Source organism: Tenrec ecaudatus, chromosome 2 (assembly GCF_050624435.1).
Source record: "Tenrec ecaudatus isolate mTenEca1 chromosome 2, mTenEca1.hap1, whole genome shotgun sequence".
Classification (NCBI taxonomy): Eukaryota; Metazoa; Chordata; class Mammalia; order Afrosoricida; family Tenrecidae; genus Tenrec; species Tenrec ecaudatus.
Window position 1 is genome coordinate 290368856 of NC_134531.1, and position 17551 is coordinate 290386406.

The window sequence follows — 17551 nt, forward strand, 5'->3', positions numbered from 1 at the left end:
ACACTGGCTTGCTTTTAAAAAACTCCTACTGCATTTAGTATGGTGCGAGGTCTATGCTAAGCAGCCAACAATGATTGTTAACAGGAAAATATCCAAACTTATGGCATTTTCGTGTGTATGCTAGGCAATATTCTACGCATGCTGCATGTGTTTTATTTAGTTCTTAAACAACTTGGACTAAAGGATGGAGAGGTTAAGTTTAATTGTTTTTTAAATTTGAGGCTACATGACCAGTAGTTAGGAGTTCTCTATATTGCTTTCCATATGAATAAACACTAAAAATGACGATACAATACATTTAGAACAGACATCAGAGTAAGCACGTATCCTTAAATGCTGAAATGTTTAGGGCAGTATTAATGAAAAACTATTTTGTGTTACAACTCAGGTAGATTAAGATGGTATAAACTGTTACCATATTCTGCTGCTAACCCAAAGGGTGGTGATTTAAGCCTCCACCCCATCCCACCCCCACTTCCAAGGCACCTCAAAAGAAAGGTGTGGCAATCCTCTTCAGAAAAACCAGCTCCTGAGAATCCTAGGGAGCTCCGGTCTACACTGACATACGGGGTTGTCCAGAGTGAGAATCAGCTTGACAGCAACTAGGTTGAATTTACTCTCTATGAATATGAAACTAAATGCGAGGTGCGTGTGAGCTTGATTGCTCAGTTGCAACTCACAGTGCCCCCTGTAGGCCCGAGTAGGATTGCCCCATAGGATTTCTTGGGCTAGCCTTCTTCCACGGAGTGGCTGGTGGGCTTTCAGTGAGCAGTCAAGTACTCAATGATGGTGCTGCCAGATGACAATTTTGCATGTTGAATGTAACCCGAGGATGGCCCGTACTTGTTGCACATATTCAATGGAAGAGTTTCCAGGTCTGAAAAGAATCTTATAGCAAGAACCTGACCGCCACCATTCACTCCAGCTTCTTGTCGCCCAACCAGCCCACCAGGGGTGACCCTGGTCCAGCGTTCATGATTCCCAGCCTAGTGTCTGTCCTCAGCCTGTGTAATGTCCCTTGGCTTCTTGGCTCATAAAAAGAGTACCGTGGGTGAAGGAAGACGCTGGATGGTATAAGGCATGATAAAATAATACTAACATATAAATTATCAAGGGTTCATGAGGCAGAGGTGCAGGGAGGGGAAAAATGAGGAGCTGATACCAAGGGCTCAAGTAGAAAGAAAATATTTTGAGAATGATGATGACAACAAATGTACACATGTGCTTGACACAATGTACGTATGTATGTATGTATTATGATGAGAGTTGTACGAGCCCCCAATAAAATGATTTAAAAATAAAATAAGAATATTTTAAAAAGAGAGTACCGTATATACTTGAGTATAAGCCGACCCAAATATCAGCTGAGGCGCCTAATTTTACCACAGAAACTTCATAAAAATGTGCTGAGAAACCTGGCTTATACACAAGTATATACGGAAACCTCTGCTTCCAAGCTCTGTGCCTTATACAGTTGCTTTGCTACATTATGAATAATTAAGAGTTTAATAGGCAACTGATTAAAAATGAAAATGGCCACATGACCCTCTCCGAGGTGGACGCTCTCGGCAGTTTAGCTGTGGTTAGCACTCTTGCCCGTGTCTCTTAGCTAATAACCAGGTCTGAATAGGCTTATCAGAGTGTTTAGCCCTTTGGGTTGGCAGGAAGGTTTAAAGATGTTAGTTCGTCTTTGGTTTTGGAGAGTGCTAAATGGGCTCCCTGGCCTTGAACCTGGTACTCAAATTGGCTTTGTCTTCTATACCCTGAAGAGGCCTCCACCTTTGTGCACTTGCCAGTCTGAAACCACGTTCTCTACAGATGCTGCGTTTTCCCCTGGCACCTAACTCCAGGGTGAGAGATGAGGGCCCTAGATACCCAGGCGTAAGTTGCAGGAAATTGGCTCCCTGGGAAGGTTTCCTTTTAAATTTATGAGTGCAATTAAGTCAGGATAGCACAGTTTCTATTTTTCTTTTGGACTGTGGTTTCGGGGCTGGTCTTCCTGGGGCTAAGGGGTTTTGTTTTGTGTTCTGGCACATTCTTCCTCGCTGCCACAGATCATTCCAGAGCTAACAGGACAGAGGGAGATAAAGGGGGTGGGGGGTGGGGAGAAGATACAAATAATAGGAATGTACAGAAAGGAAGCCAGGGAGGGGTCAGGGCAGCTTACCAGGCCTCGGCAGCTCTCTGAACATTGTTCATGCATTCGTGCCGGCAAGGAGCCCTGCGGGCCCAGCTGCTAACGGAAAGATGAGAGGTTGGAACCCACCGGCAGTTCTTAGCAAACAGTCCAGGTGATCGATTCCCCTAGGGAACTCCGTGAGACAGGTGCTTTCTGTCCCATAGCATCACGAGGAGTCTGAGTCGAGTGGGCATCATGCAACCGTACATGCTGACCTTTGTTCTGTATCCATCCGCTCAGGGCCAACCACATGCCAGCCACACTCTAAGGAGGGAGGAATGCCGTTGAATCAGGCGTGATGATGACCTCAGAAGCTCACCGTCAGGTGCCGAGACAGATACGGCCACCATGACCGGTGTGTCCTGTCATCAAATATGAGCCAGCTGCTGCTGCGCGGCACAGAGGGCAGAGAGCAATTAAATGTGCTCGGTGCAGTCAGGTGAGTTCACAGGAGAGTGACTGTGAGCTGGGTCACATGCATATGATTAAGACCGAAAGTCACGGGACAATGACATTGCCCCCAAGGAGTGCAAGGATTTTATTTTGTCTGACTCTGGGTTTCATAAATCGTTTGCTCTACTCAGGAACCCTGAGACCAGTACTGATACATGCTTTCACAATAAGCTCCGGGAGCCCTGCTGTACCACAGTTAGGCACTGACTGGGCTGGAGAGCAAAAGATCATCACGTCAAACCCACGTAGAGGCGGAGAGAGATGCCAACCTGCTCCTCTAAGGACGGCAGCTTATTAAATCCTATGGGGCAGTTCCGTTTTATCGCATGGAGTCGCTAGGAGATGGATCAGCCTTGGTGACACCCCAATCGACCAGGTTAGGTGAGAGGCACCACGCCTCGGTGAGAAATCCATTGCCCAGGTATCTTCCGTAGTGCGTGACCACATAGGGCGGAGTAGAACTGCCTCTGTAGGTTTGCAAATCTTCATGAAAATGCTCATCTTTTTCCTGCGGAGCAGCTGGTGGGTTCAAATGGCTGACCTTGCAGTTAGCTGCCCAACTTGTGACCGACCCACTACGCCACCAGGGAATGCTGGCAGTTGGGATTGAGTTTTGAAGGTACATGATTCATTGAGTCAGAGGGTTCTCAATCCCACAACTTGGGCTCATTTTAAATCCCTCTACCTATGGCTGTGGATACACTGTCTTTTGAAAGATTTTCTCTTCCTCGGGAGCAGTGTCCAATAGAGTCCACCGTCAGCCCCAAATAAGAGATTGCCAAAAGATATTTATCCATCCTGATGTTAAGTAGCCTTCAGACAGGTGGCATCTTTTGTAAAGTAACCCCACACAAGGGGCACTCTCTGACCAACTTGCTCTGCTGTGAGATCACCATACACTAGCCTTTTCGTTTATACCACAAAACACCTAGGTTTAAGGGAAACGTTTCAGATCGGAGACAACGAAAACCAAACTCACTGGCATTGAGTCGATTCTGACGCATTGCTACCCTATAGGACAGGGTGGAACTGCCCCTGGGGGTTTCCCAAGACCGTGACCCTCGACAGGAGTTGAAGACCAAGCTAGAAAAGGGGTGATCTGGAATACCCTCCAGCCTTTGTTCAGACTCCTGGCTGCAACCCCGGTTGGAGGCACGTGAAGTCAATGGTGCTTGAGGGCGGTGGCACCATAACTAACAGGTTCTTGATACGCAGCCGGCGTGTGGTGTAGCGCACACGGGCAACCTCCAAGGGATGCCAGTGTGCTCACGGAAGCCGCTCAACAGGCAATGCCAGAATTCAGACTGACGGACAGAGCCCCGGATGCGCACCTGGGAACACCATCCCACGGGATTAGCAGTTCCAGAGAGAGTGAGATAACAGTTAGGTCTTTACAAAAATTATCTAAAACACAAGGGTTCCTCTCATCCTGAGGGTTAACTCTATGTATCCATCAGATTTTAGTTTACTCATAATCTCTAGATTCCTAACTCTCATGAAGATATTCTTTCAGGCAGGAAACTATGCCTCTCCAGTCATCCTTCAGAGCATGTTTTGCTGTAGCTGATTAAATGCCTGATTTAAATGCTGATTTGCCTGATTAAATGCCCATTTCCCCAACCAGATCCAAAGTGAAGGCAGAAATGGCCTATATTGTTCATCATTGAATTCCTAGTGCCTTGGAAGAGCGTCTGGCGCACAGAAAACAATCAGCACACACACACGTTGACCAGAGTAAAAGAAATCATGAGTTGCTTGTCTTACCCCTCCGTCTCCCGCATAACTTACAGGCCATTCTGTTTCCCAGCAGTCATCATATGAAGGTACTCCAGGGGCTGCCACCCATTCCTGACCAAGGTTTCCAATGGCTGCCGTTTGCCTTCAGGACACCACTGACTCTTGGCATGACATACATGGCTCACTAAGATCCAGCCCCTGCCTGTCCTCTCAGTCTCATCTCCAACCATGTCTTTAAAATAATTCTGTGCTCTTACCACACCACACGGTCCCCACTCCTCACTACCTCTGCTTTGTCCCACTCTTCGTTCCACTGGCATCCCCTCCTTCTCTCCATGATTTCATACCTCAAACTTCTCTTCTCTCACCAGTAATGGAATTCTATAGTGGCGTACTGAGTTTTATAGCACCCTTGTCTATTCTTTGGGGGCCCCGGTGGCAGGGTGGGGTAAGTATTGGGTTGCTAATCGAAAGATCAAAGGTTAGAACTCCCAAACTTAGAAACTCATTGAAGTCATTCCACACTCTGTCCTATAAAGTTGCCATGCGTCAAAATAGACTCTCTAGCAGTGGTTGGTTGGGATGCCATGATGCTTAAATTTGGACTCTCTTTTGTCTTACAAGATTATGACTCCGAGGAGCCGAAGGAGAGGAATCTGGCTCATCTTTGCATTCCCTATGTGACAACGGAGAACTGCTCCCGAGTTTTCTAGGCGGCATCTTCCAGGAGCAGATGACCAGACCTGCCACCAGCACAGCAGCTGGGTGGGTTTGAACTGCCAACCTCCCAGTGAGCAGTCAGGCTGTCCTGCCACAAGGACTTGGCACAAGAGGCCACGCATTAAATGTTCTTTGAATGTATAGGTTCCCTTTAAATGAACACAATGGTGTTATATATGTGTGTGTGTAAAAAATGTTATATACAGAAATATACAGTAAGAAGCCTGTACATATTATGATATGCATACATTAATATAAAGCATATATAGTACTCTATAACTATATTATTGTACAAATGCAGTAATACAGTAATGTATATGTTATATATGCACACAATAAAAGGACAACGGAGTGAAAAAAGTACCAATAATTGTTTTGCACCAAATCAGCACAATGTGCATGCTCACCTAATTTTCCTGGGATCCGTGTGAGCGCCTCCTGTCAGGACTGGGACCTGAGCTCAAGTACAGGGAGGCAGGATGGGGACAGTGTCTTCACCTTATCTGGGTGGCACTTTAAAATCTGGCTTCAATTGCACTTGAAAAAGCCTGCTTTCAGTAATATAAGCCTTCAAATCATATATGTTCATAAAATATTCATTTCAGCCTGACAGCATCTACCCAGTTTTCAGTTCCCCCATGACTGCAGAGTGGTGCCGCATGCCAAGGTATCTGCATACAGGATCTAAATGCTTCACTTTCTTCTCCTGTATTCCGATGTTGTCAGGGCTGCGGAGAGCCGTGAGGGGCAGTACTGACAACATACTCTCTGACAAGAAATGATACTTTATACAGTCGGGATCTCTAGAATGACTAGACATTACCCCAAACAAAACAAAAACCCCGCTTTTTTTCCCTTAGAAAATACCATCAGCATCGGCGACATGGTTGTGTTTTCATTGTGGGGTGAAGACAGCATGGTGACTGTCTTGGTATCTGGTGAAGCTATAACAGAACTACCGTGAGGGGGTGGGTTTAATCAACAAATTAATTTTTGTCACCGCTTAGGAGGCTAGAAGTCTGAATTCGGGACACTGGCACCAGGGCAAGACTTTCTTCCTCTTTTGGCTCTGGAAGAAGAGTCTTGTCTCTTTTTAAGCCTCTGCTCCTGGGAGCTCTACATGTAGCTTCGCATCTGTCTTCCTCATCTCTGCTCTGCTCACTTGCTGAAGCTCTTAAATCTCCAAAGAAAATGACTTATGATATAGCCTACACTCATTCGCCAAGAGAACCCATTCTCAAATGGGATTCTAACCACAGCTATAAAAACAAAAACCAAATCCACAGCCTTCGAGGCCATGTTGACTCACAGAGAACCTATATGACAAAGTAGAACTGCCCACGTGAGTTGGATTCCAAGACTGCAACTCTTTACAGGAGTAGAAACCCCCATCTTTATTCCACAGAACGGCTCGTGATTTTGAACTGCTGACTCTGAGATGAGTAGCCCAACGCATAACCACTATACCACCAGGGGTCCTCAACCACAGGTTATCGAGATAAAGATTTACAACATGTTTTTCGGGGGACATAATTCAATGCACATAACAATCCCATCCTGCACAGCTAAATGAAATGCTGCCCCATCCCCCTGATCAGTGGTGGATTGAGCAGCTCTGACCTGTAAGGTTTTCATTGGCTTGTTTTCGGAAGTAGGTCCTGGGGCCTTTCTTCCTAGTCCATCTTAGTCTCACAGCTCCATGGAAGCCTGCTCAGCATAGCGTTATGCAAGCCTTCACTGACTGGGTGCCTCATCAAACCCGGGTCTCCCAGGTCTCTCCCATGGAAAGTGACCATTGCAACCAATAGTCTCCCAACGTTTCACTGAACGCCGACTTAGACATCCTATTAGAGCAATGCAGGTCTCTCTGGAACAGCCTACCTTGTAAATCTCTGAAGATACATACATGTGATGCTCTCCTACACGTTCAGCAATACACGTACCCAAATTCCTGCCACTGTTTAACAATGCAAGTGACACAGAAGAAAACTTCCTGGATAGTCCCCCGGGCAAATATTCAAGCAGATTCAGTCGCAGGTCTCGTCCCCTAAAATTTGGTTTCTGATGTATGTTCAAATTATTTCCATAGACGTAACCACAACCACCTACACATGTTGTTAGGTGCCATTGAGTCCATTCTGACCCACAGAGACCCTATCTAGCATAACCGGGCAACACACTGCTCAGGCCTGCACCAGCCTCACAACTGGTCCTATGCTTACGCCCATTGTTGTAGCCACTCCACCTAATGTCTATAAATATTGCCTCCCTATGAGCCTTGGGGCATAATGGTTACTCCTTGCCTTGCTAATGGAAAGGTCAGCAGTTCACACCCACCAGCCATTCCAAGGGGGAAAGATGAGGCTTTCTAGTCTCATAAAGATTTATCGCCGCAAAGTCCCCGAGGTCCCAGAGGAATTCTGAAAATAGATTTCGGATTCACGGGGCAGGGCTTGGCACTGCCTCAGACGCCGTGATCTCACAAGAGTTGGCAGATGAAGCTGGAACGATCCATAGGCTATTTCTTTCTTTCTTTTTACTCTCCCTACCTCCATCCCCATGTCTATCTATGTAAGACAGGCAGGAAAAACAATCCTGAGGAGAAAACAAAGGGACCGATAGTTCTGGGGGCTCGGGGGAGAAGACGAGGTGGGGGAAAGGGAGGGGGAGCCAACAAAGCCAAGGACAAGGGAACAACAAGAGATCTAAAATTGATAGCAAGGAGGGCATAGCATGCCTGGTGGGGTTCGATCAAGCTTTCTCGGGACATGGCTTCTGTGATGTGGATGATGACAAGTTGCCTCCACAGCCCGGCCTGTAGGGGCGCTGGAGGGGGTGAGGAATGCATTATTAAAAATATGAGGATTTATTCACAGGAAAGCCCTGTGTTAACAGTCCCACTTTAGGCCTGGGAACAAAAATGCCTGGGTTAGGAGGGCCATTGATGGGGACTGAGGTGCACAGACAAGGAACTGGCTATACGGCCAAGCCACCGAGGGTAGCGTTTGTCCCCAAAGGCTCTGGATGTCAGCAGATGGCGAAGACTGACAGCTGAACTTGGGATGTGTGGGCAGGCCGGGGAAAGTAGCTGAAGAGGAGTCTCTGGCCCTCTGATCCACTCCCCTCAGATGGTATCCAATACTTCTGATGATCAGTCATATACTGGCCATCCCTCTTTGTATCCTTCCCTGCACAAGTCCTCTTGAGGTGATGTCCATTCAAGTGACCCGGATCTGATCTGACAGACACAGAACTGAGCCATTCAGCTGAATTGGACTGTCAGCTCTTTTTTCAAGGTTGAAAATGGCCTGAGGACATATGGGCTTCAAATGACACATCTTTTAAATAAATGATCATTGTAACAGATAACAAAACAAATGATCTTTTAATAAATGATCACTGTAACAGATAAGACATAGGACAACAGCAATTACAATGATAGTATCTCCTATTTGGGGGGCATATTTTGTTCCAGGGAATCTTCTAAGTGGGCTGGAGGAATGAATGTATTCAATAAAGCATACACCAAATCAAGCAGTGTTAATATTCTCTCTCTCTCTCTGACAGAGAAGGACACTGAGGTAGAGCGGCTGAGCAATTTCCCCATCACACTGCTTGTAAGGGGCAAAGCCAGGACTCAGCTCCAGATAGTCAGCTCTAACATTCACACTCTGAGCTTGAACCCACTTCGCAAAGACGTGTAATTCTGGAACGCCTTGTGGCTCTTGGGGTAATTGTGCACTGGGAAGGGGAAAGGGAAACAATGGACTTCATTAGGAGATAACACAATTAATGGCAATCACCAAAGTCATCTTTTCTTCCCTCATGATGGCTCAATGAGGAAATAAAATGGAAGGAAAAATAAACTATTCCCACTTAAGAGATTATTTTGGTGTTTTTTAAAAAATGTATATTTCTCTTTTCTTGGCTGGGTCATCTCTGATAAATTCAACTCCATCCTTGGTTTACCTATCTCAAATTCTCTATGAGACTGACTGGGTTTGTCTCTGAGTCAACTCACGACATAGACTATCCTCAGGATAGAGTCCACCTAAATTTTCTTGTGCCACAATTTGGCCTGGGTCCTAAACCTCATTTCAATACACAGACCTAGCCCAACTACCATGGACTGCCAAAGAACGAGCACATTTTTCTTGGAGCAAGTGTAGCCAGGATGCTCCTTAGGAGAGAGGATGGCAAGACCTGGTCTCACATACTTTGGACATGTTAGCAGGAGACACCAGTTCCTGGAGAAGGACATCCTTTTTGGGAAGCCCCTCAGTGAGATGGATGGACACAGTGGCTGCAATGGGCTCCAACAGTGAAACAATTGTGAGAATGGTGCAGGACCGAGCAGTGTTTCATCTGTTACATGCACCAGGTCACTGTAACTTTGAACTGACTCAATGATACATACCAACAACAGCCCAACTTCTAGAAGCAGGAGTTGAATAATCCTGGAGCCCTGGTGGTATAGTAGTTACATGGTGGGCTACTAACTGCAAGGTTGGCAGTTTGAAACCACCATCTGCCCTGAAGGGCAAAGATGAGGCTTTCAACGCCCATAAAGAGTCACAGTCTCGGAAACTCGCAAGGGGCAGTTCCACCTTATCCTATAGGGTCACTGTAAGTTGGAACATCAAATCGTTGGCAGTGAGTTTGTATTTGTTGCTTCATCCTGCCCCACGGCGATTCTGTCTTTCGCAGTTGTTGCTTTATCCTGATCCGGGATGATTCTGTGTTAGGGCACATACATAGGTCATAGTTTTTTCTCCATGTTATACCCTGTGGGGCCTTGGGGAGGGAGAGAAAGTGCCAAGTGGCTGATGGAGACGTGCCAGCCTGAAAGGATATGCTCCCCGGAAGGCTAACAAGATGGGAATAACCCACAGCAGGATGACAAAGAGAAGCATCTGTGAACAGAGAGAGGAAGGAGGGGCTGGGAAGGGCTGGCCCTGGGATGGGAGAAGCCGGCTTACAAGCAGGTCCATGGAAGGAAGGGGGCGAGGGGAATGAGAAATGAGAACAGGGGAGGCAGCTGCTCCAGAGGAAAGATGAGAAGCTCCTCTTTGATGAGGGAAGAAGAAAGGCAGGAAGGGTTCAAGGCAAAAGGAATGTCCCCAGGCCAGAAGTTGCGCTCTAAGTTCTGCTTCTGACTCTTGTGGCCACTCCATTCTACATTAATGTTCGCTAATATTTGGGTTCGGTGATGAGCTTTGGCTAAGGCAGTTGGAAGCGCCATGCTAAAAAAAAGAATGGATTGGAAAATCTTCATATGGCTACTTTTTTTTTTTTTTTGGAAAGGTATAACTGACCTATCTATTCAGTTTAGTTCTGATCCTGATCGAAAATGTGGGTGGTTCAAAGCACTTCTCCTGGGGGTTTACTCTCGAGCTCCGTGGATGAAATCATTCCCGCCACCCCCATAGTCCCCATGACTGATTCACTGCCCCTGCTAGGTTTGAGGATTGTAAAGAGAAAGTTGTACTCTGTCTGCAAGCTACTTAGCGATCCTGAGGAGGCAGAGAATTATGCTGAAGGCATCAGCAAAAGGGTACAACGAGGCAGAGAAGGAAGGGCTCTAGCCGTTTCCCTAGTCAGTCCCCACACAGCGTCCCCCTCAGTCCTGAAGCTCACCTGGCCCGCCCTTCAAATCCCAAGCCACACATCATTTTGTTGACAGAGTACTTTGAACCTTAAAAGTTCGAATTAATCTTTTCACTCAGTGTGCTTCTTTAACACTTTATATCTGTTTTAACATTTACTCCAATTAGTTTGGGCGGGGATGTTTGTTTTCTTAGCTATGTGGGGTGAAGGAATACATACATATACATATAGAATGTCTGGGTGCCACTTGGGGCTAGGTGTCGGGCTGCTAACCGGAAGTTCAGTGGTTATAAACTGCCAGCCAATCCTGGGAATAAAGATCTGGTTGCCATCAACATTTAAAGCCTGTGAGTCGGAATCCATTCAGGTGACAGTGAATTTACCAATAAGTACATCCTCGGCCTCTTTATCAACAGGGGAATGCCTGCGCATGGGACCTGCTTCCAATACTTTTGTCCACCAAGAACAGCTGGCATTAATGAGAATGGTTGTAGGATTCAATGTCTTCAAATCTTTCTTTGAGAAATCAGATATTTTTGAATTTCCAGATTCTCTTAGGCTTGCAGCATTAACTGATCCTAAATAGTCGGCCATGAAAATCACTATGAGGTTCTTCTTGAGAATTTTCCAATATGTCCGAGGGACCCTGGTAGTGAACAGGTACCCTAACAGTCAGAGAAGATAACAGATCACGCGTCTGTTGAGAGAGGTGCCCATGCACACATGTCCTCGCCCATCACAGCTACGGCACACACAGCAGGTGTGTCCACATCTGACAGTTTACTCCATTCTATTCTGCTAGTATGGACAGAGTCTCTGCCCTTTCCATCTCCCAGATGCCCCACCCCCATCCGGGTGACTTTGACCTAGTCTTAAAGATGTTCCCCGCGTCCCCCGACTCACACAAGGGGGGGGGGCTTCAAAAAGTTCCTTGAAACATTCCATTAGCTTTAAATCCCATTTTAGCACAAAGATCTTGAAGCCTCTTCATACATGCTATCTGCCTATTTCTCCATCTTCATAGTGATACATGACCACCCAGCTAAAGACCAGCTAGGGTTAAATGCACCCCCCCAACCCCCGTGCCCCACAGAGGGTGGTCTATCAGAGCTGGTTTTCAGCTAGTTTCCTTGTGGGGAGCGCTTCCCAAGGCCACTCCGTGGCGCAGAGACAGCGTGTGAATGTGAGAGCCAGCTACCTTGGGGCTGACGTCCTAGTTCTGCCTTTTAAGATTTGCGTGACCTTGAGATAATTACATAACCTCTCAGCTTGAGGATCTCCTTATTTCCCAACGGAAGATAGGTGCTTCATGGAGGGGTGAGGATGTGGGCTAATGTAAGTGGAGGGGAGCTACGGGGTCGTGCTCAGTATGTGACAGTTAGTAAGGGGCAGGTGGTGATGAGGGGTAAGCGAAAGGAAGGAGGAGGTGAGATGGTGGTCTTAGCAAAGCGCAGCCGAACATGACCCTTAGGCTTTCTCTGAGGAGTATTAAGCCAGAAGGAGAGGGAAGAGAAGTAGGGGAGGGGATCCACAAAGAGCTCACATTCATTAGCTCTTCACGGACTCCGTCAACTAGTTCTCTACTAACATGTGATTATTAGTATTACAACATGTGAGCTTACACACACACACACACACACACACAACACACCCCTTCCCACGCACTTCACAAAGTGAATTGAGCATCTTTTGAGGAGACCAGGCTATTTTTGGTAGTTACACACGGCTACACTTCAAAAAGCAGAGTGAACAAATGCTGTGGCCCCCATAGGGGGGGGCTCATCATAACATTTCCTGTTGCGGCAGCAGGTCTCGGCTGTCGCCTCTGCTGGGAAACTCTAGTAACTGTGAGATACCTTGCAGATGACAGGACAAATGCCAGCTACTGTCTGCAGTCACAGAGTCAGAATGCACAGCTAAGAACCTAGCAGCAGTTGTGGTCTGAGCCGTCCAAAGTACCAGGAGGAAAGAGGAAGCCGCAAACTATACTGAACAATGCCCTGGAGGAGAGAGCCATTTAGGGCCTGCCTAAGATGCCATTCTGTTTGCCAACACATTCTACCTATCATCCGAATCCACAAAACATTTCCCTCGCCACGCCCGGAAGGCAGGTGACTAATGCTAAAGGTGGCCTGCCTGTGCATCACTTCTGTGATGACTGCCCGGGAGTCAATTAAACATGACAAACACCTGGTGACCATCTGGCATTTCCCAGCGAACTGTAGCCAATGGCTGATAAAACACACGCGATCACAATCACAGGGAAATGTAGCAGCCCTCACTACCTTGTTCAAAAGCAATCAGGGCCCTGGGGACAAGGATCCTGGAAGACCTCCAAAGGAGGAGGAGGGCAGGGAAAACCCTGCCGTGCTCTTCCTCATGCATCGAAAGCACAGATCTGGGGTGGTATGAGGTCATCTTCTCAGCCAGCCAAAAGGCAGGCTTGTCCGAGGACGCTCGGGGTTTTGACTGGTGCTCTCAGGGGTTAGCATCAACTGTCACACTTCCAGGCGAGAGACAGTCGGTCCTATGCTCCTGGAACACTGACCCAGCACCAGCATCACAGCATGCTACCCGGCAAGCTAGGGCACGAACCCGGTAACTCAGACATCCTCCCCTAGAATCCATGCTTTACCAGCTTCGGAGTGAGAGGAAGAGGACCAGTGTACAAATCGGACAAGAATGGAGTCAAGGCAGAGAACCTGCAGGAGAGACAGGACTTGGAGCAGAAGTGCCTTTCCAGGCTGCGGTTCTAGATCAGACAGGCAGACACCTGTGTATATATAGACAATGCTTCTAACATCCGCACCTCCTCACACCTAATGACTGCCTGTGATGAGCGCGGGCATTCTCTATTTATGGCTTCCCCAACAACAAAAAAGATGTCTTCATCCTCTGAACCTGTTTTCTAGCGCAAACCTATCTTTTGTGTCTTTCTTTCCCCAATATCGGAAGGCAGATACACCAGAAAGAAAATATTTGTAATTTTGATTCAGTGCTAAAATTTGTAAGCGTTTTAAAAAACAAAATTCATTTGCCCTTGATCTCTCCTGCTTCTCCTTAAGTGGTTCTAGTAAATGCACCCAATCACATGCACGACCCAACATTAAGAGGATAATATTCTTAAAACGAGACTAAACCCACTGCTGTAGAGTCCATCTCCCCCCTGCCAGTGACAGAGTAGATCTGCCCCCACGGGATTTCCAAGGCTGCAAATCTTTATGGAAGCAGACTGCCCCATGTTTCTCCAACCGAGAGGCGAATGGGTTCGAAGCCCCACCTTGGGGGCTAGCAGTTGAATTCTTTATCCACTGCGCCACCAGGGCTCCGTTCGAATGAGTCTATCCAAGCAATAAAATAAAATAAGATCGGGGCGCTAAATATGTTCGCGGACCTCCTTTGCCAGTGATGCAGTGTACTTAAATCTCTTTAAAAGTACTGCTTCCGCGCTGCTTGGGAATCTAAAAGGGGGGTTAGTCGAGGTCACTGACAATCGTTTCCTCCGCACAATGGAGAAGCAGCCCAGCCCACGAACAGCACTAAGATGGCAGCATTAAACACAGTAGGAACAAGCAGGAACAGCAGAATACCTGGGATCGCCAGATTGGAAAGGGGGACGTGGTGGAGGTGAGGGGGCAGCGAGGCCATCCAGTCGGCATTGCAGACTTCCGACGCCGTCTTTGTCCCGCTGGGGTTCGGGGAGCAGATGGTCCCCATCCTGAGTTTCCTCCTGGCTTTCCGCACTGCTAGCATTCCTCTTATAAACCGACCGTCCAGGCTCAGCCCAGGGCCACTCACTCAGTGGTCATCACTGCCTGGGCCCTAGGGACATGTCAGGGCCACCTTGGTCACGCCCGTCTCTCCAAAATTCCTTTCCGCCCAGGCGACAGGGGCAAAGAGGGGGTCCCCTATCCGCCCCTCCAGTCCCACCCCGTGGGCCCACCTCCCTCAGTCGGCTGGCTGCCCGCCGCGCCAAACTTCGGACGTTCCCGGGCGGAGCTGCCGGAGGAAAGGTGGGCTCCGGGAGCGGGATCTCACGGGGACCGGGAGTCCGCGGGGCCGCCACGCCCGGCGCCACTCACACGACAGGTGCCCGCCCAGCACACACGCGCGCCGGAGGGTCCTCACACGTGTGCGGGCCCCGCACGCCCCCTCCCGTCTGGTTCCAGCTGCTGGACCTGCACACGCTGGGCCCGCGGGCTGAGCGCGCTCCGGCTTCTCCGCAGGACGCCTCCAGCCCCGCAGCATCCGAAAGGCTCTGGGAAGTGGACCCCGCGGCGCCCGGCGCCCGTCGGCCCCGCCCCTCACTGCCCGGCGGCCCCGCCCCTCACTGCCCGGCAGAGGGTCCGGGCCAGGTGGCTCGTGATTGGCCGGCCGGCGAGGCGCTCCGCGATTGGCCGGCGCCCTTGGGGGCGGTCCCTCGGCCCCGCGCGCCGCCCTTCCGCACGCCTAGTCTCCTCCTCCTGTTACTCGGGCATTCCTGGGCACCGGCAGATTCCGCTGCGGGGTCGGCCGGCCTGGAAACTCGCAAGCACTGGCCAGTGGGAACGCAGATCGGTCGTCTTGGCTCCGCCCTTTCACAAGCAGCCGGTCTTCAGACGCTTAGCTCCGCGTGTCTCCTTCCTTGCTGCCTTCTCTGTCTCCCACCCTATTACACAGACAGCGCATTACATTTGTGCAAGCCGCCGAGAGGCAGCAAAAAGAGGCGAGGAAGAGAGCCCCAGGATGGTGTGCACTGGGAGCGTTATATACTGAAGCCTCATCTACACACCGCCCCGCAGCATTTTACAGCTGAGGAACTAATCATGATAGCTTACATTTGCATATCTTGTTTCTTGGAACCCTCTTTCAAATTATTTGACCTTGGCCGTCAAATCCATTCAGATTCATTGTGACCCTCAGGAGGAGTGAGTAGAACTGCCCCTGTGGGTTTCAGATACTGTAGCGCTTTACGGGAGTCCAAGGCCTCATCTTTCCCCAGAGGAGCAGCTGGTGAATTCCAACTGTGGACCTTGCGGTTAGCGGCCAAACTCTTAACCCACGGGCTCCTGGTCACAAGTTACATAGAGAACAATTTACCCGGTGGCACTCTTTGGAAATTCTCTTTCCGATTGAGCAGCTTCTAGGCACATCAGCCCATTTCCCAGGCTTCTACATTCCTTGAGATTTAAGTGGTACTCTTTCTTGCTGGACCCTGGTGGTATAGTGGTTTTTGCGTTGGGTTGCTAACAACAAGGTCAGCCCTTAGAAGCTACCAGACACTGCGAGGGAAAGGCAGGGTGTTCTACTTGTGTGAAAAGTTAGTCTCAGAAACACACAGGGACAGAGCTAGCCTGTCCTAAAGAGTCACTATGAGGTGGCATCTACTGAATGGCAGTGAGTTTGGTTTGGTTTGGTTTTCCTTGGTCAACTTTACCAACCAGTGATAAGAGAACTTTGTGCATAAAAATCACAGAAGCGTCTGGGCACTGAGCAAATCAAGGAAAGCACCCTGCCCTGGGAGGTGGGGCCCTAGACCACACCTGGCCCAGGCCACTTCCCCAAGAACTAGGGAAGGCTTGTGGGAAAAGGGAACAGCAGGGCGTGCTTTAGAGAGACAGAAGGATCAGGCGCTATCTGTAGGTCAGCTGACATTTAATCATCAAATGACCGCCCTCATCCCCAAGGTAAAGTCCACTGCTGCATTGCCTTTGTCCTCAGCCATACCTTTGTATACACCCAATTCCTGCTACAACATTCCCCTGCCAGCTAGTCTTCATTTTCATATAAAACTGCTCTCTGCTACATGATGCCACCCCCTCTCCAGTATAGCTTGTAATTAAAGAAGCCAGCGTATACTATTTAAATCATGTATCTTTAAGGCTTAAGAGGCGCTTCAATATAGTGAACATCCTGCAAGTATTTTGTAGGACTGGGGCTGGAATAGATCACCCAGCTGTCGGAGTTGATAAGATGCTGCTGGTTTGTCGTACTTTTAGTCCCCTCAAAAACTTATTCAGTAGAGGGATAGCTCAAGATATCCTGTTTGAAATTCAACCATTCCAGATAGCCTCTCAACTTTAGGGGAGGGGGGAATTTAATCCCCCAAACAATACTTTCTGGAAACTGCTGAAGTAAGCAAAATGTTCTCTTTCCGCGTTCCTGTGAAATACGCTGTCTTCTATGTCAGCTCCTTACGAAACACATGGACATGTTAAGGAGGCACCAACCTTCAGGATTCAAGCAAGTGAGGCAGAGCCATTTCAGAATGAGATGTTTAGTTCCTGTGTGACACTGACAACTCTCTCTCTCCCTCTCTTGCTCGCTCGCTTGCTCACGGGTCCTTCCTTAACTTATCCAAGGAGGGCAACGGCTTCTTCATCTGCTTTTGAGTCAGACCAGGAAGAACTCTTGTGGTGGCAAACATACCGATATTTGCCCGCAGTATAGGGCACATCCCAGGAGCTCAGTAAATATGTGTAGGCGAGGGGACCAGTCCTGCCATGTGACGTTGAAGACAGAGTCGAACGATGCCTAGCCCGGCTTCAGAGAAGCTGGATGGTGGGAGTTGGCTGCCCAAACCCGCTCTCGACATGTATTTGAGCTGGTTTGATTGGCCTTGCCATAATTATTTGGAGTGCTTTTGTGCAAGATTCTAAAAAAGGTTATCATCCAGCTTTTCCCTTTCCTTGTTTTGGTTACCGCATGGGGGGCAGATTACGGCATCCCCCTCCTGGAAATAACCCAAAGAGAAATAGAGTTCCTGGCCCTGATTTACCTGATACGAGGGCTTACAATGAAAACGGCATAAAAATAGTTAACAAAGAAAGGTGTACAAGTTTCTTTTAGTAGTTTAAGTTTTATGGAACGGTTAGC

General features: G+C 48.4%; 1 protein-coding gene across 1 annotated transcript in view; it reads right to left on the minus strand.

The window, feature by feature from the left end:
* Positions 1-14951, minus strand: part of PLCXD2 (phosphatidylinositol specific phospholipase C X domain containing 2) — a 66788-nt gene extending 51837 nt beyond the window's left edge. The window contains exon 1 of the mRNA XM_075542546.1: positions 14287-14951. Coding sequence (XP_075398661.1) covers positions 14287-14449 — 163 coding nt within the window. The 5' untranslated portion in view covers positions 14450-14951. The remainder of the gene's footprint in view (positions 1-14286) is intronic.
* Positions 14952-17551: the final 2600 nt, after the last annotated feature.